General features: G+C 40.1%; 1 protein-coding gene across 5 annotated transcripts; it reads right to left on the reverse strand.

Moving 5' to 3' along the window:
- Window positions 1–1,064: 1,064 nt before the first annotated feature.
- uckl1b (uridine-cytidine kinase 1-like 1b) lies at window positions 1,065–17,865 on the reverse strand. Of its 5 annotated transcripts, none has more exons than XM_085442923.1 (15): window positions 17,753–17,865; window positions 12,453–12,646; window positions 10,421–10,527; window positions 9,156–9,326; window positions 8,711–8,782; window positions 7,745–7,934; window positions 7,573–7,634; window positions 5,181–5,200; window positions 4,360–4,458; window positions 4,144–4,237; window positions 3,572–3,634; window positions 3,297–3,419; window positions 2,961–3,068; window positions 2,708–2,864; window positions 1,065–2,587 (listed from the first exon to the last, which is right to left on the reverse strand). In XM_085442923.1, exons 1-15 carry the CDS (start codon window positions 17,824–17,826, stop codon window positions 2,508–2,510), a joined length of 1,614 nt encoding a protein of 537 aa, XP_085299049.1. In that variant the 5' UTR covers window positions 17,827–17,865; the 3' UTR covers window positions 1,065–2,507. The 5 variants fall into 5 exon arrangements, with proteins under 5 accessions (XP_085299049.1, XP_085299050.1, XP_085299052.1 ...); XM_085442924.1 differs by lacking the exon at window positions 5,181–5,200 and adding an exon at window positions 6,295–6,311; XM_085442926.1 differs by lacking the exons at window positions 5,181–5,200; window positions 17,753–17,865 and adding exons at window positions 6,295–6,311; window positions 15,082–15,997.
- Between the last annotated feature and the right edge of the window lie 1,372 nt (window positions 17,866–19,237).

The raw sequence follows: 19,237 nt of genomic DNA on the forward strand, positions 1-19,237 counted from the left end.
TGTGGAAGAGCTTTCATAGTCTCCTCTGTGCAGTCCTTACCCACATGGCAGACTCCTCAGACCCAGTCAAGCAAGACAGGGAGGCAAGCTTCATCTTCATTCAAAGTCAAGACCAAAAGAAGGCACACAGGAAGAGAGCACAGCAACCTGGAGTTAGAAGCTGGTGGGTGACATGAGGATGAAAAAGAAACACAGGTCGCTGAGTTTTAACGGCCACCCCTGCTGTCTCTACCAAGCTGTGACCTCATCATGCTCTGTACTACCAATGGGGATGCAACTCACACACGCACAGACGCACACATAGACACACTACCTTCCTGTTTGTCAGTGCTGGTGGTAAACTTTCCACTGACATCTTCATTCAGAGGACCAATCTGAAGTTTTCAAGCATTTAGTCACGTGGAATAAAACACATCTGTGCCGATTTTTTAAAATACACTTGTCATCATCATGATCAAGCAGCAGAAAGGACCAGATTGTTTCAAATTTAAACCAGTTTAGCACATTAGCTCATTTCAGAGCCTACTTAACCTTTGCTGAAAACCTTTAAAATCGGCTGATATTTTGAAGAACCAAACAAGTATACAAATGTTGCTGCTCAGCTTCTTGATATTTGTATCTCTTGCATGTCTTTTTACTGTCCTCCTGCCTTCTAAAAAAAAGAAAGAAAGAAAACACGATGCTTCATGTGTGTTGATATCTGCCCAAGAGGCTGCTGATTTGTAATTGTCCATCAGCCTCATGAAATGCACGTCAATCACACTTTACTGCGGCTGACATCTTGACAGCTGTCAGAGTGATAATTATGGAAAGTGATGGAAGATATCAAGGTTACTTTCCATGAGAAGAGGACAACCACAATATCCTTCCTGTTCATTGAGTGTAGGTAATGTGTCTCTCGTTCTCGAAATGTGTTGATAAAGGTAGAAATATTCACCCTGCTTTATGTTTTTTGCAGGTGTATTTTAATCAGCCAGAGTGGAGAATATTTTCAGATAAGTCGTGGGAGCTGGCAGAATACTAGATTCTGAAATTCACATTTCGCATAAATAAACTGTGAGCAGTTTAAAAGTTGTATTGCACTTTTATTCAATATTTAAAAAAAGCAAAACAAAACCAAACAAAGTCCCAAAAAGAATTAAAATCAAAACATGCAGATGAGTAAAACCCAATGAGGCAACATAACACAATCGGTTCATACCCGTGCACATTTAATGTACATTAACACACAATTAATATTTAAAGGTGAACTTGCTGCGTATGTGACAGAACAGATTTACAGTTTCAGTGCAATGTTTTTGTTTTTTCCTTTGTCGTTTTATGAATCCTTTCCTGAAAAAAGCAAATAACTGTGAAAAAATAGAAAATGTTGTTAAACTGAACACTGTGTAATGGTAATTATGGCCCGGTTTATAATATCAGAAGTTTATAGACAACTTTCCTCAAATATCCCGGACTCGTATACCCGCAAGGATGAAGCGAAGCGCCTCGTGTTTGGCAAACTAAAGCATCATTTTCAGCAAACAGTAAGGAAATGTTAAACAGGCAACGGCATTGACAGATCTCATTCATTTTTAGCGTGACAGTTTAAAGATGAGGCACTATCAGGACTCTTTGTGACCTTTGGATATTTTGAGTTCATATGTCCACAAAAGCCGTTTTTGAACAAACAATCTGATGGGCTGCTGAAAAAAATGAAATAATGGAGGGATAAATTGGGATCTGAGGGACTAAAATAAACACTTCACATAAATGAAGATGACCCATTTTCACTGCAACAAAAAGACGTACGAGTTGCTCGCTGACTGGTCAGGACTATCCATAGTAAAAAAATATGCAAATGAGCGACATTCTGCATAAATACGCACCACAAGTACGCACTTAAAGCCGTATAATGAAAAATGCTTTTCAACATCCTTTTCAACTGGTTAGGTCAGCATCCACAGAGAAGGAAAAGAGTGAACCAGTGAGCTAAAAAAAAAAGAGAGAGACAAAAAAAAATACACCTACACATTTTCCGATTGAATGGTCCTTCAGAAAGTGCTCATGGCGATGGAAGTTGAGCAACATGAGTTCATGTTCTGATTTTACTTTTGTGAAAGTTGTGAGGAAGGAGCGTGGTAAAAAATAACCTTAAAAAGTTTACTTCTTTTTTTCTTTCTTTTCCTTTTATGTCGCATGCAATTTCACATTCAGTTGTGTCGTCCACAGTTTAAGGCTAGAAAAATCTTTTCAGAACATTTCTGCAGAAATCGATAGAGATTGTCACAATTTAAGTGCTAAAACGCTCTGACCTTATTACATTCTGTACAAATAAAAATATATTTAACACAAATTTAAATAACATTATTTAAAAAAAACCAAACAGATACAAATAAGCAACATTTTTCTTCTCTTTAGTCTTTTTTTTTTCAACAGCAGCCATACGGGGGCAAATGGTATGTCTTCATATCGTCCAGGAGCACAGCCCTGACTCTCAAAAAGTAAGTCAACTGACAGCAATTGATTTAGTAACTGGGCTCATCCATGTCTTCATCACTCCAGTCAGGCGGTGCGTCTGTTCCAAAATACCGATCTCCAAAGTTTCCTAAAAAACAACAATAAACGACATCGATAAAAAATATAAATACAGTGCTACAATGCTTATTTTTACATTTCAATGACTTTAAAACTGTCCTGTCCTTCCTGCTTCCTCAGCATTGCTCACCTATTCCAGGTATGATGTGAAAGAGATCGTTGACTTTCTTGTCGACAGCCGTGGTGATGATTTTGACCTGCGGGAACGCGTAAGCAACAGAATGGACTCCCATTTCAGCCATGAGCAAAGAAACCAGCAGGATCTTGTCCTCTTGAACATCATGATCCTGAAATTGAAAACACAACTGTGAAAAATGATCTACATGTGCAATTCATTTGCACAGGAGGCATTGGCATTGTTGTGAACAACTGGGTGCACCCACCAGCAGGACTCGCACGGCCATCATGGCAGCAGCTCCAGTGGACACAGTGCAGTCCATTAGAATCACGTGGTCCTCACTGATGTCTTTCGGTAGACGAAGATAATGGAGCTAAAATTGTGCACAGACAGGATGTGGGTTCACGCTAAAATGTGACACATATGACCTACAGCTATATATATACATATAGAAAACCTCTAATATTACAAACAACTGCTTCATGGCAAACTAGGCCAAAGGAGGTTACTGTGAAAATGTGTAAATGTAAAAACTCATATAACCAAAATTGTTTTTGGTTATAGGTTTTTGACAGCATGTGACATTAATGTGGTTTATTACCTCTGGCTCTCCAGTGTCCTGGTTGGTCTGGATGAGGATCTTGCCGATGCGGACGTCTTTGCATACGGCCCTCAGAGCCGGCTCCATGGTCTCCCCGGCTCTCAGGATGGACACCCCTGTGATCTAAAGCAAAACAAAGAGGGGTACAGAAATTAAGCAGAGGTTAATTGCATCAATTTAGTTTCGAGACAAAACTCTTCAGAATGTTTTTCTTTTTTTCTCAATTAAAAATAACGCACAGAGAATATAGCAGGAAGCAAATGGAGTTCACTCACCCTCTTTCCGTGGAAAGTCTTGCCTTCGTAATCCTCTCCCTGGGGGGTCTGCACTATGTGGACCTGAGGTAATATTAAAAATCATAAGAGCTTTAGAACGATGCTATAGTCTACCACAGTAAGGAAAATATACTGTGACAAGCTACAGTGAATGCTGAATTGTCGGTCACGTGCATTTGTGAAATGCACACTGAATGTTGCGATAAAGATATGGAAACTTTCCACTGTGGTGACTTGATAAGTTTCCATACTCATGTGGCAGGCCAATACACTATGTCTATCTGATTTTCTTTGTTGAAGACAGATGGGGAGATTCTTTTTTCCATTTATCAGTGCCTTTTCAGATTTTTCCCCATTTCAGGGCCACACACTGTAGCACGGTCTCCGTGTGTGACTTGTCAGCATCTTTCTATTGAGAGGTTATCTCATGCTTTCTTTCTCCTACACCTCTCTCTATCTGTGGTAGTTTTCCAATTGTTTAAATGCCCTCCTTGGTATAAAGAACGTAACTTAATTAAGAAAGAGTGTAATACAATACTTGAATTGAACCGTTTTGTGTTTGTGTTTGGGACCTGTGAGGGGAGGAAGGAGAGGGCTCGCTCAATCAGCAGCCGCATCAACCTCTTAGAGTAAAAGATGAACTCATCGCGACTGGTCTCCTTGTTTCTAGATGTGATGGTCGAGAAAAGAAGGATCGAAGGTTTATTCGGCAGCTTTCCACCGTCCAGGTTTCCATGAAAACAAATGCAGTTATTAACGGAACAACAATGTGCTTTCTTAGCTTTTACCTGATGATGGTGTGCATGCCCCTGACTTGAGGTGTGCTCTCCAGAACGCTGAGGGTCTGGGGGAGGGGTTGGGCCTGGTGTGCGGAAGCCAGGGCTGCCCTGTAACCACGGCAACAAATAGTAGCGCGGGGGTGGTACACGCCGAGAGCAGCGGAAAAGAGAAAAGATGGACAGACGCATGAGTGCAACACGTGAAAGCCAGTGCAATTAAGACTGCTCTGCACGCATGTGTACAGTATGTGCAAGGTCATACACACACACACACGTGCACATACACACTTTAACACACACACAGACCTGTGTGTGCATGCAAAAACAGATAAATAAATAACACAAAAAAACCCCACACAAATAATTTTTCAATAGCAGTTAGAGTAAAGTTGATAATGGCAGTGTACCCACAGTAATGGGAGTGCTTGGGAAGAAGCACACACACAAAATTGCAGCGCACACAGGGCCAGTTTTGAGTATTTCAGTGGAAAATAACAACACCACAGAGACCGTGATAATGGAAAAATAGATTAATTTGAAAATTATAATTATACAGATACAAATAAAAGATTTAAATGTGCAATATAAACACATGCATAATTAGTTTCCCATGGTAGGGCTGCACTTCTAATATTTCCCCATGTTTGCATGAATAAATATTAGTTCTGAATGCCTTGTTAGCCTCGCTCTACCTTGGACTTGAGGGGAATAGACACGCTTTTACAAATTCTCAGTGATGCAGTGTTGTTCACACTAGACTGACTGCAATGCCACTGAGATACACATTAGCCAGATGCAAAGAAAAGAGAAATCATAGCATGTCTGCTCACATATCCCAGCGAAGTTTCCTCTATGGGGAGGGACACAGATAAACAAAAAAACAAACCAAAAAAAAAACAACAACAGATAAGAGGAAGAAAAATGAGAAAAGACATAAAATCAGGTGGATGAAAAGATTATCGAGAACAGTGAAAAGTGTGACAGCCAGAATTGCAAATGTCAAAAGTCCTTGAACTAAATGACATCAAAATTTAATAGTAATAATAATAATAATAATAATAATAATAATAATAATAATGCAATGAGAAAAAGAAACCAACCAAGTGTTAGCTCCGATTTTGATATCTGTACCCATGCATCCCTTGCGTGTATGCGTGGGAGGTGCACAAACTATCGTGTGGCTGTCACTCTTACACTGTGTAGAACAGTAGAAGTTGGTATTTCAGCTCACAGGCCCCAGCACATCCTGTGTCTAAAGACAGACACCAAGCTCACTTCCTCTCTCTCTCTGTCTCAGATACTGTGGCCGACATTCAATGGAAAAACTCAGCGCTTTGTAGTAGGGTATTGGAAACTTTTTCTGTGGCTGAGGTATGCGATAGTCAACAATAGCTGTAGCAAGAGCTTCCTCTCTCTCTCGTTTTCAGTTGTAGTCACTCTCTCTCTTATTCTTGCTGCTGCTGAAAGGAGGGGTCAGTGACTTGACTCATTGGTGTATTTTTAGACACAGAAGGCAGGAAGAGTGTGAGTTGTCATTTCTTTAAAAGGTAGAGAGAAGGAAAACCAACACCTTTACACTGAATGCTGGCTGCACTACACCACTTTCAAACTTCTTATCAGAGTGCAGCTTTTAAATGTTGACAGCAGTTTTCGCACATTTTGATCCACTTCTTCTTATTCTGAGGTGGTGTGGACCGAGTCTTAACCGTGTATTATGTCCCCACTGACAGAGCACTAATTAGCCATATTTGGTTAGCTACAAGATACAAGAATGCCGCCTGGTGACGTGTCATGGCAGCCAGCACGTCGGTGGAAGGTAGAGGTTGGTTTTGCTCTCTTCTGATTTGACATTTATTCTCGCTCTCCCAGTAAAAAAGCTGGTGCAGCAGGGGAACTGGGCAGATGTTGAGGAGAGAACGATATAAAGGATAAAGGCCACTCTACCTGACGCTGAGTTCCCGCTGCAAGCAATGGAGGGATTTGGTGATGAGGGGGAGAGAGTGAGAGAGCAGTCCATCAGCAGCATATGTGTTTCAGTGTGTGTATGTTGTGAGGGAACAAAGCAAACTGCACAGTAGGGCAAAGTGCTCCGACAGCCAAGAGCGTGCCTTTGGTGACCAGTGATTAGTGCATGTTGCACAGCTAATCCCAAAGTGCGTCTAACAGGCCATCAATCGACATTGTGTATGACAAGTATGAAGATAGGGTGTCTTATAAGGCTGTGTGACTAATGCTGCATAATTATGTATTAGGATGTAATGTTTCCACTGTGATTACATTTATTCCTAAACTAAATGCCTGGAGATTAGTTTGGTTTGAATTAATGCAGGACAAATAACCACAGCAAGAGGTTAATATGGTTAAAACACTGAAACCTATTTCTGTCAGCAAGCTCCATCTGACATATTTTCTTTATTTGAGGAAGCTACTTTTAGCTGCTCCCTTATTCACAAGGGGTCACCACAGTGGGGAGCTCTGCATTAGCCGGATGTCCTTCCCCAAAGGGATTTGAGTCTCCTCCAAGGGTCTAACCAGGGATTGTTTGTTTGTGTAAATCACTAAACCACACATATATGCCATATTTAAAGGGCTATATTCATATTCATTCTTCTTCTCAAGTATGAAATGATAAGAAAACAGAAACAGAAGCCCTGTTTTCATAGAGCACATTTCAGAAAACATCATTTAGCCTTCTTGCTTTAAGTGCTTTGGCAGTAGATTCAGAAAATGACTAATAATTAAACACTTTTTAAAATCTTGTCAAGTTTTTTGAGTGTTCAAATAAACACATAAGAGAAGAAAAAGTAGAAGATAAAAAAACAAAGCAATTTAAAATTTATGTTCTCTGAACCAAATAACTACAGTTTGTTACTGTTACTAGGAAAGTTAGCAAAACCAAAACCAGTTTAGAACAGTTTTTTCCATTGAGTGTTAATGATTAAACCTTTCCCCAAAGCACTTACAGACATTCAGCCTCAGTAAAGTTTCTTTCCACTAGAGGGGGTGATCTGCCTTGAAATTACAGGCACATACTGAAGGGGAGCCTGCACATACACCCTCTTATGAATGCAATAACATAACTAGATGTACTGACCCGGAGGCCATCAAGAAAAAGGACAAATGAAAGGTTATAATTCTCCCCCCAAATTAACTATTTAAGTGGCATGACAGATTTTCTGCGTGTGTATTTATATTTATGTCTGTAAGCATGACCTCACTTACCTCCTCCAACTGACTGTGAACATGCTGTACGATCAAGTCGATTGCCACCATGTTGCCACCTCCTGACCGGAAAAAAAAGAAAGCATAAAAATGAGGCTTTAATTTTAAATCTTTTTAGGATTGTTGCTGCTATACTGAACATGTACATGAAAGTATGTTGGTATATACTCACCACGTGGCACCACGATATCAGCCAGTCGCATGGTAGGCTCAATGTATTGTTCAAAAGCTGGCTTAACAAACTTGTTATACTGCTTGATGACCCCCTCGATATCTCGGCCCCTTTCTGTAATGTCCCTCCTCAATCGGCGCACCAGGCGGATGTCAGAGTCTGTGTCCACAAAGATCTTCATGTCCAGCAACTGGAAAAACAAGTTGATTAGATCAACACAAAGTAATATAAGACACATTCACAAACAGATGACATGAAAATAGCGAGCTTAAAATACCAAACTGTATTCAAATTTGTATTTTTAAAGGGTTATTGTGAAAGCCTGCAAGAAATTCTAGAAAAAAATTGAGTGAATGAATGAAAGATCTGAAAGCAAAAAATATTTCCTGCAACGTCAATGTAAGTATAGATGAAAAATGAATGAATATTAGATAACTAATGAAAATGTTTGCTTCTCTTTTGCTTACAATGACTTCTGATTTTAACAGACCTTTAAAGGAAAAAACTCATTAACTTTACTGTGTTGCAGTTGATACTGCAGTTATTCAGAACCATTACGTCTTTTAAATCGATGACACTTAACAGTTGAAAAACAAACATGTCAGCGCCCTCAAGTGGACAAACTATGTACTGCAGATATTTTTTTCTTATCTTTAAATCAATATTCACTTCTCTGCACATATTAGCTGACACACAGTGCATACAAACATATCAGGCTTTTCAATCTATTTACTTATCTTGGGCTATCATGCATATGCTGAATCTATTTTAAAAACCTGCAAATCTTGTCTATGTACACAACATGGGAAAAATAAACAGCTACCTCTTGTTTAATAAAGACCTCTTACACCACTTGTATGTGTTTTCTAAGAGTGGTTTTTTTTATTAGGTAATACATATTTTTGACAACAAAGCTGACAGTAGGACCTTGTATTGGTTTGTTCAGGGCTAATGACCTTCTCTTACCTGCAACAGTTCTTTATCTGCAAAGGCCATGATTCCCTCAAAGATGATAACACTGGCTCCATAAACTGTTTTCTGGGGCAGAGACATGTACATGTAATAACACAATAAAATTTACATACCAAAAATGAGAACGAGGGCATTAAAGCACTACACATTAAGTGTGCATGTATTCCAACAATCGTTGTAAGCTCTCAAACTGACTTGCCTCACTAATGTGTGAATGTCTGTGTGTGATAGGATAAAGAGAAGTAGACAGATATCACAATAGCGATCTGTCGGAGACCATCTGGAGATGTACAGCTTTACAATGCAGCTAAATCTATAGAAAAGAGGATTAAAACCTTCTTCGGTAAACAAAAAGGAGGGATTATATGCAAAAATGACACGCTACTTAATAACTTAAAAATACAAAGCCAAATGTTTGGGTCTGTGCATTCATCCTTACCCAGTCCTTTTGTCTCCCGTGAGTTGTAAAGTCATACACAGGGATTTTCACGCTCTTGCCCTGTTTGAGTTTGCGCAAGGTGTGTGTCAGCAAATCAAAGTCAAAGGCATCTGGGTGGTCAAAGTTATAGTCGTTACTGGCAGCCATTGCCTGCTGCTCTGGGGACAGGACCTGAGGATTGCCATGATACTGAAGTTAGAGTATGTCACCACTGCATGCTGCTTTTCAATGCTACAAGATTTCCTGAGAAAATGGCATGAACACATAATAATATTTGCATATCAAAAGAAAAATCTCTTAGTCAACTAACATTACACACGTGTTTTGCAGTACAACAAATGATGCATTCACAAATAATAACGCAAAAACATTTTGGCACAGATCGCTGATCGAGAGCAGAGAAGTTTGGGGACCTAAATTTAGGAGGACATCATGTGCCACAGTGACATCCGTACGAGGTGGTATGTGCACGCACGTATCTGTCCTTTGGGTGGTTGAACATTAAAAACCCAGTCCTGGTATTTGGCAGTTAATGAACAGCAACACTCCCTTCTCAAATGAACTGGTAACATATTTATGTAATAAACCAATGTTATACTGGAAAAAAAGCAAAATATAAAAATGCATAGATTAACTGAAAATAAATGGCAATCTTTTGTAAAATGTGGTGAGCAGACCACCATTTGCTGAGGGCTACAGCGGCACTGGTCACTGGTAAATCCCTCCAACTCTGCACAGTCTGATCTGCCGCTGTCAGATTTTGACAGGATTACACAACTAGAGAGTGGGTGGAGGTGTAGAGGGGGCAAGAATGATGGCTCTTGCTACACTGTTCACTACATCTCTTTTTCTCTCCCCCTAACACCCATCACTGTGTTTTCATCCTTGTTTTCAGCACTGCCTCCTTATATTTTATCTACTCTGTTTCTTCTCTCTCTCTAATCAAAACCTCTTTTTCTCATTTTCCCTCTGGGATCCAAAGGAAATGTTTCCTTTTCTCTTTCACCCTGTTTCCTGCACTCAGGCTCGCTTTTCTTTAGCCTTCCTTTAGGCCCCTGGGTGGTTAACAGCCATTCAAGACAAAAGTGATAAGAACAGAGTTTCTTGGACCTATCACATGTCTTATTTATAACTCTAAACACTTATTTAGACATGCAGCAACATTTAAAAATTCAGATAACTTTTAACAACTTCACAGATACAGTGACAAATGTATCACTGCATGCAAAAGGACATATACGGTTTTGTAGACACCACAGAAATACCTTGTAAAAAGAGTCCATTGAGAGTAGTACAACCCAGGGTACATCTAAAGCTTCTATGATTTTCCTTGCTACAGTTGTCTTTCCTGAAGCGCTGCCACCACACAGGCCTGAAATTAAAAATTGACAAACAGCCATTGAGTAATAACTTCCTTCCAGTTAAATTACAAAAACAAAAGAATTTAGGCAAGTTGACATGGTCAAGATGATCTGCAGACGTTTAAAAAGTTCATCAGAATTGGGAAGAAAGTTGAAATGACTAATAGGTATGGTTTTACTGTAATTATTTCACAAACTGCTTATCTACTGGGATTTTCCCACACAACCATCTCTAGATTTTACAGAGGATGACCCCAAAATAGAAAATCTGATGCTACAGTTTCCAGGGGTCAACAAAACTGGAAAAAAGGAAATTGGAAAAACGTCTGCTGTGACGTTCAGATGGCAGAGTCAGAGGTTTTCAGAGCTTAAGGCTACCTTGGAGTGAATAAATGCGTGATGTTAGGGGAGCTGTTGAATCTATTATCTGTTATGGTATCACTACATGGTTTGAAAACCTTTCTGTCAAGCTCAGATCCCAAATTCAAAATCTGATTCAAAGATAGTTAAAATTACTACGGACAAAAATGACATCCTTTATAATGATTATGAGTTGATGTCTTCAGGAAAAAGGTACAAAACTGTGAGTTGGAGTTACATTTTCTCTGTGAGTGTTTGCATATGTGTGTTATTTTACATGATGTGTTTCCCTCGCTTGTCCAAGGTAAATTTGTCCCCAGAGGACAATAGAGGCTAATCTAATCTAACCACCCTGCCTTCAGGGCGGTGTAATGATGTGGCGGATATTTTCTTGACAAACTTTGGACTCCTTAGTAGCGACTTGAGCAATGTTTAAATGCCACAGTCCAAGTATTGTTACTGACCATGTTCATGTGGTCACATTTTCCAGCAGGAAAATGTGCCGTGTTACAAATCTCAACTCATCTCAAAGTGGATCCTTAAGCATGACAAGGAGTTACTCAAATGGCCTCCACAGTCACAGATCAATGCAAGTGAGAAAACACCTTTGAGATGTGCAGCCAACAAATCTGCAGTAACTGTGTGATGCTGTCATGTCAATAAAAAAAACAAGCGCTTTGAGTGCTGAGGTAAAATAGCGCTATATAAGAATCAGTCCATGTCAATGTGGACAAAAATCTCTGAGCAATGTTTCCAGTACTTTTTTCAATCTATGTCATGAATTAAGGCTGTTCTGAAGGCCAAAGGAGATCCAACCTGGTACCAGCAAGGTGGCCCTAATAAAGTGTTTGGTAAGTGTACCTTCACTTGGTGCAAACATGCTATCAGTAGTTTGACTAGTTTGGCAAGACTTGTTTGAGTGCATTGTGAGGTTGCTTTAGGCTATTTTAAAAAGGCATGCAGAAACAGAGCCAATAACATTCTTCAACATAAACGTTCTCTTTATTCCTATTTTTCACATAGTTCAGCACTTCCTGATAGCAGGGCACACCCATCTTTAACATACTTGGATGGATCTGCTTTGCTCCATCCAGTGAGAAATTGTGAGTTAATGCCCTTTATCACTAGTATAGCAGGGCTTTCCTGTATTTAAAAACACTCTGCCAAAGAGGAAACTCTCCAGTTTGTGAAAAACAACTAATTTTAACCAGTGCATCTCTAACTGGGCTTAGGTTTCTCAAGCTTTCTTCTTCATAAAATGGTCAAATACGCCAAGAAAATGCCTTACCTTACCTTAAATAAGGTAATGACAACTTTGTGCCACAACTATATGGGAAGAAATTATGCTAATGTGTGCATTCCCTGAGTTTTCTAAACATTAAAAATTTTCACTTATACAAAGTATAAGGTTAGTTTATAAACAATTATTCATTAGTTTCCTAAATTTAAAGGTACAATCCGAACATATTTATAATACTTTAGATGAAAACTCACCACTTAATCTAAGCTGGGGCTCTGACAGGTCATAGATCTTTATGATGTCTAAATGTCAAACACAGAAAGTCATTCTTCTTACCAATGACAAATGCCTCTTTGGACTGTGTTCCATGCTCGTTGTACCAGGGTGGGCGACCAGCAGTGTAGATTGTTCGTTTGGAGGTGCGTAGCAGAGGAGGCTCTGACTTACACTGGCTGGTTGTCCTTTTCCTGGGCGAGAGGCCTGTGCTTACCGAGGGGAGGAGACGGTCGAGTGATCCCTCGCCACCTCCACTGCAGATGAGAAACATGACATTACTCTCTGGTACACAGGAAGCAACTTTCCTTCTTGTCACTGCATTTTTCTGGGTTTCATAAAACCTTTTGCGTAGCAGTATAACGCCAACATTCTCCATCATCACATCTTCTCCACCTGTATATAGTAAGACACACTGAACCCGAATGTGCTGTGTCATGATTTCAACTTCTAACATCGGTGAGCGTTCATGGAAAGGTAACGAGGTAAAACAACAGAATCAAGGCAATAACATACCAATGTAATATACAGGATCAGTCCCACTGAAATAGCAATCTCTTATTTGGTATAGCCTTGTTGTCCCCTTGTATCTAATGCCCGGTGACACATTAGACACACAGAGACAGACATTGTTTGTGGCATGTAACCATGCAATGGATGAACAGATTGACTAAAGAAAGGCGGCCCAGTTAGTTACCAACAAAACAGCAGTGTAGCATTTTCCCTCCTGTCACTGGTTAATTTTTCAACCTGTCAACTTTGTCCAGTCTTGTCCAGTGTAACTGCTGCAGGTACTAATGTACAGATGGTATAATATATTACATCTAAAGCTCCCCATAACCATAAGAGAATTATAGAGTCAAAGTGATGGATTGTGTTTTCATAGTCCATTGTATTTTACCAATTGAAAGGATCAGGTATCCGCCACTGGAAAGACAGCATGCTAGAAAAGCAGGTGGTTACAGTACCTAAAAACACCTACAGAACATGTTAGAAGTGGAGAAATGTTGATTCAACTAATCGAATAGTCCTGTGATCAGTTTTACGAGCGAAAAGATTGCTGCAAAAAGGCCCTCATAAACAAATGACAACAAGCCAATTCAAAACAGGTACAAGGTGCTTAGGCGAGCGAGGCATGGAGTGAATTTGCATTGACTTATTCAAACTACACCTGATGGTCTCTCATCTGTTCTGTAAGATAGAAGAAATTAAGAAAGAAATTTATGTAATACCCATTGCAAGAGTTTTGTGTCTAAACTGCAAACAGCTGCACATATGGGCTACTCTTTCACTATTGTAAGTTACTTAACCTATAATGACTAAGTTTAATGTTGTGCCTTTACAAATCATTCGGCAGTTGTGAGTAACTGGAATTCAGAGCAGAGAAAAAACTTGGTACAAAGAACTGGTCGAGCAGATTGGTGAGCAACCTCTCTATTACTTCCTCTAAAACAACAGCCTCACTTCTCTTACATAACTCTATTTTGTCAGCGTCTCAAGAATCTGCTGTGCCGCTGACGTTTGATAAACAAAATATTGCTTTTTTAGGAAAATGCCACTCGATTAGCGAAGCAATCTAAAGTTGCTCAACGATTGCCGCCCACAATCATCATGAAAACAACTGCTGCGTTCATTGTTTAACAAATACAACGTAACATCTGTGTGCGGTATGCCTAACTGAGCAACAGTTGGAACACTTACTGCATTATCCGAGCCATCCACACTTCACCCAGTGAAGACTGTAAAAAGCCAGCGGCCATAACTATAGCGGCGTTTGTAATAAACAAGTCTTAGATCTTCCTCTGTTTTCCAGTCAACTGTCAGGCTCCACACATTTATATAGGTCATATACCTGCCCAGGTGGACTGCCAGGAGCTCAGAAGAGGAGCAAACAAGAGAGAACAAAGATTTATCTTATCTCACCAGGGTCACCTGGTTAGAGGGAGCCAGGGAGCAGAGTGGGAGACTGCTGAGAGCGTGCGCAGGACATAGCTCACTGAAGTATGGTTATCAGTTAAAACCCAACTAGTGTGCAATAAAAGATTAGCTTAGCTGACTGTGCTGAATCATGTCCTTGTTCTGTGGTTACACTTACAGTACCCAGTGCTTCAAAACATTACATGAATGCACCTTTGTGATAAGAAGTTATAGTGTGGGGTACCTGAGAAGGCCCTTATGAAGCAGACATCTAAGCCTTATGGGCAGCAGATTGAAGGATAATATTAGCAGCAAATCAAGACGCAACGTCACATCTAATGTCAGTAAAGCGACATGTTTTTCTTTACTTTCTCCACAATGGCTCACACAAAGAGTAAATTAACACAACCTAGCTGCATAAAGTGACTACTGTTTCACATCAGCTTGTTCATTTGTCCAACAAGATTTCATAAAAAACGAGTATGTACAAGTACGTAACACTACTGTAATGTCAGTGTAAAATTCTCAGTTTAAAAAAAACTTTACGGTTCCTCACATCACGTTTGCACTTAGAAGGTGCCACATTTCCTAAAGTATGTAGACAAAAACCTAGAGGGTATAAACAAGTGAGCTTCAACTTGGAGTTGTCTTTCCTGTTTATCCAGACTTTTAAAAGCATTAGCTGTACACATTTTAAGGACATTTAAACTACAGACAGGAATAAAGTTGCCCAGGTCACCTAAGGAGTACATTAAAGGAAATAAAATGCACTTACCTGCCATCAGATCTTAGCGTCCAACAGCCAGATATTCTAGCTCCTGAGTAAGCTGGTAGAGTGTTCATAACTGGGAAGCTTCCAGTGTTTGTACTCCAAAAGTTGTGTTTTAATCCTATACTATTGTCAGCCGGTATACTCAGTGTACATATTCATATGCACTCAAACACACACTTAACAGCGCTCCTCTCTGGAGCATCACATCCAGAGAGGTGGCGACAGAAGGTGGTTAATATACATGGGAATCGGCTTGGATGAGAAACGAAACTTTAAACATTTGCTTAGCTTTCTATTTCTTCCATTCTCTCAACAGAGCGAGAGAGAAGGCACTGCAGCTTGGTAGAGGAGGCGCACTCAGTGTGAAACTACAGCACAGCATTTCCCTCCTCTTTCACGAACTCGCTGCTCCTCCCATTAGACGCCCAGCCAACAAACATAAGAGGATAACCTGCCCTCCAGATTATGTTCATTAGGGTGTATTAATAGCACCGGGTTAGAACCAGACCACACCACTCCTGGTACACACACGCACACACCCACATATATAAACACACACAGACACATGCCAAGCTTGGGTCATCTGTCTTTGGCAGTCAGTGTCGCAGTATGTGGCCGGAGGTGAAAGAGGAACCAGAAGAGAGTGACAAGAGAAGAAACAAACTAGAGGGTGGAAAAAACAACCCAAAACAAGACAAAACAAAGAAATAAATAACAAGAGTGCAGCGCAGTCACACAGCCAGCCATTATTCTCCTCTGATGTTGATGCAGTTGGCTGAATTCACAACAGAGACGCCTCAGGCTGTGTTGGGGAGGTGAAGAGAAATTGAAGGGGGTGCGGGGATGACAGAGGGGAAGGGTAGAGGGGAGCTGATGTGCTTTTACCCTGTGGGGACATACAGTGCCTCTGTGTGCCTTATACCGAGTCTAGAGATGTCAGCACCACAGCAAACACACACACACACGCCCGAAGAGCAAAGTCCCCTCCCTGTTTTCACTCACAGTGAAGACTGGGGAATAAACAGCATGATGAAACCCAACACTACCACTGCTGCTCTATCAGCTGACGGTCTGGGGAACAGCCCTGGGAAACGCACACAGACACACACACACATGCACGCCATTCCACTCCTCCCTAGCCACAACTTGTACAGAAAAACAAATCATTATGCTCAGAGTTCAGAGGAGATGGACTAATTGCTTTTCAGTGCACAGAAAAACAATCAAGCAGCTTAGAGAAGCTACTAGCTATAATACAAAGCAACATGAAAGCTTTTCCAAATATTTTGGAACATGGATTCTGACCAGACTTCATTTCTCTTTATTCACTTTTTTATATTATACAGGGGACCAACAGGGGAAAGAGAATTGAGTGTTCTCCTCTAATCTGAACTGTAATGGTTTGGTAGTGTCACTGTCGCTTTAATCTTCATCGAGAGGACAGCTGCAGAGCAAGAAAGCCACATCGAAACAAGAAGCCTGAACTGGTTTCTATGCCAAACATTCAGCCATCTCGCTATGGCGACAGTGATGCACAGGAGGCTTACAAAGTCTCGGCTGCAATAACACTTAACCTAAAACTAATACTGTAAACACACTATAATATAAGCTAAACGTATTAGTAACAGCATGTAATGCTGACTTTACTTACTAATTTAAAAAAAAAGTCAAATATATTCAGTGATAAAGGGAGGTTGCAGTGCATAGAACCTTTGCCTTGCAGAGCTCTCGACTGGCCCGGTACTGCCTCAATTAACAGTTTATGGTGCCTCTGTGTTAGGTTATAGTTTAGTGACCAACTGAGTTCTGTCATACAACTATATTAATATCAGCGGTCATACATTTAATAATGTGAGTATAACTTTAAAGCCTGCGAGCCACTAAGGTTGACGTCTAGAAGAGCAGGAACTTCTCTGTTCCGGACACACCAATACAATACCGCCCTCTTGTGGAATAACGAGGTATTGAACATCTAAGGCAGACCAGCAGCTGACAAACAACTGGACCAAGTGCTTCAGCTTGAGTCTTAGTCACCTAACCCAAATGTTATTCTGTTCCGTTACCTTATATATCCCATAGGAAGATGACATTTGCCAGAAATACCCGCTTTACTCACGCCGCAGTACCTCCAGAAAACACCAAGGCGCGTGCTTTCCACCTCTGCTAAAAGAAAGCTCTCTTAGTCCACTTTCTCTGCTTTAAGCTAGCTCTCCAATTCTCTCTAGCGATTCCCATTACACGTTAAAATAGGTGAGCATGTTTCAGTTAACAGTGACTGCTTGGTAAAGACGTGTTTGATGTGATTTCTTCGCTTCCGAAGATTACAATGAAGTAAAGCTACGAGGCAACCTCGTGTAAAATAAGATGACAGATCGTAAAGCCAAAGAGAGGGAGAGAGAGTGGACAAAAAGAGAGACTCAAAAAGCAGGCCTCGGGTTTATTATATTTATAATAAACTAATAATTATACTGTAACTTCTAGACTGCTGTTACATTTATCAGGCGTATTATATATTAATTACTGTACCACTGGGACGTACAGTGTAACAGGTCGTGTTTCCGTAAAGATGCTTAACCCAACTGCCAGGATAAGATGAAAAAAAAATGCATCCAGTAACGTCATAATAATGTACTATAATACCAAAGGTTTCCGAAGCAATCTACAAACTCTATACCTGTTCGATACAGAGGAAGTTTTCGCTTCGCTGTCCATCGTTGAGCGCCTGTCTTCCACGCTAACCACAGACATTTCTGCCCTGTTGACAATCAGGTGTTAAGAGCGCAGTCACAGCTGAGGCATCATGGGACTTGTATTTCTTCAGTGGAATCTCTTTCAGCTTCGCGGCTGCACTTGGACTTCAAGCCCCAGAATGCACGTGATCCGTTTTTTCTATTCACAATAAACAGCATGTACTTTTATTTTAAGCTTACAGGGCCTTTTACAGGCCACGTGTAGGTGGGAGGGGAGATGAATCTTTTTAGTCAGTTTTTAAATTTTAGTTTTGCTTCATAATCTCTCTCCAAATCTAAATAACTTTACAGTGCTGTGTCTTGAGCCACTCCTATGTCCTTATATTTTGCTTCCAAGAAACCAGACTTTCTGGTAATATTTTAAAGCAGTCTTGAGCAATAGTTCTCTTAAAGTCTTTTAAATGATTTTCAGTCCAGTTCTTGTACCTTAACATTTTCAGAAGAATGTTATTTGTTTGTTAAACCACTTAACACTGACCTACTAATGGAAAACAAACAAACAAAACAACAAAAAACCACCCATGTCAAGGAATGAACCAGTGTTGTGACAGCACTTTGTTCAGTGTCTGTTGTGTTTCAGTGCACAGTATAAATAAACTGGCTTGGCTTGACTTCTTTGAGAAATTAAAAGAAAGCTTTCCTAACAGAGTTCAGGCTGTGTTGGTGATTGAAGGTGGACATTCCAAGCTTTTTAGAGTTATTTTCACCTACACTATTTTCCAGGAATTTTTGTACGTTTCAATAAATCTCAGCCCCAAATTTCCAGTTTCCTAGCAAAATATAAAGAAGTGAAGGGTGGCTCAGTGAGGGGTTGTGCACAGTACTGTACAAATATATATTTCCTTTTTTTCATGAGCACAATTAGTGGCAACTAAGTGCAGCTTTAATAAACTATGAACAAGTGTGATAAAAGCCAGTATTAGATAAAATTGTAACCCTAATTATTCAGCTGCATTTAAAAAAACATTTATGCACTAAGGCAGGGGTGTCAAACTCAAATACACAGTGGGCCAAAATTCAAAATGGAACAAAGTCGCGGGCTAACGTTAATATTTATTGAAGAAAAAAATCTTCCTCCAGATATAAGAATGAGTCTTTATGGACTCAAACAAGTTTAGCTGAAAAACTGAATATGGAACAGCAAAGCTTAATACTAAACAATATATATATTAGCTGTATAATACCAGCAGGCCAGCTCTAATAGTAATTTGGTATGGCTTCGCGGGCCAAATGTAATTACGCTGCGGGCCAAATTTGGCCCGCGGGCCAGAGTTTGACACCTATGCACTAAGGGCTCCTTTTAATGTGTGATGTTGGTTTGAATATATATAGTCTATTGTCTGTACTTGGCTAAAAGGACTATTAATCTTATTTCACAGCCTTGTGTTTGTCAAAATATTCACCCTAAT

The sequence above is a fragment of the Copadichromis virginalis genome, linkage group LG20 (assembly GCF_057382275.1).
Source record: "Copadichromis virginalis isolate Kocher_CV1m ecotype Utaka linkage group LG20, C_Virginalis_male_GT1.1, whole genome shotgun sequence".
Lineage (NCBI taxonomy): Eukaryota > Metazoa > Chordata > Actinopteri > Cichliformes > Cichlidae > Copadichromis > Copadichromis virginalis.

Bases quoted from the DNA above. Each gene is read 5' to 3' on its own strand.
- uckl1b (XM_085442923.1), bottom strand. From the start codon at position 17,826: ATGTCTGTGGTTAGCGTGGAAGACAGGCGCTCAACGATGGACAGCGAA. The intron at 8,783-9,155 runs GTAAGGATGAAT...TCTCTGCCCCAG, and splicing joins ACGGGAGACAAAAGGACTGG to AAAACAGTTTATGGAGCCAG. The intron at 3,420-3,571 runs GTGAGTGAACTC...GTTTTGCTTTAG, and splicing joins AGACTTTCCACGGAAAGAGG to ATCACAGGGGTGTCCATCCT.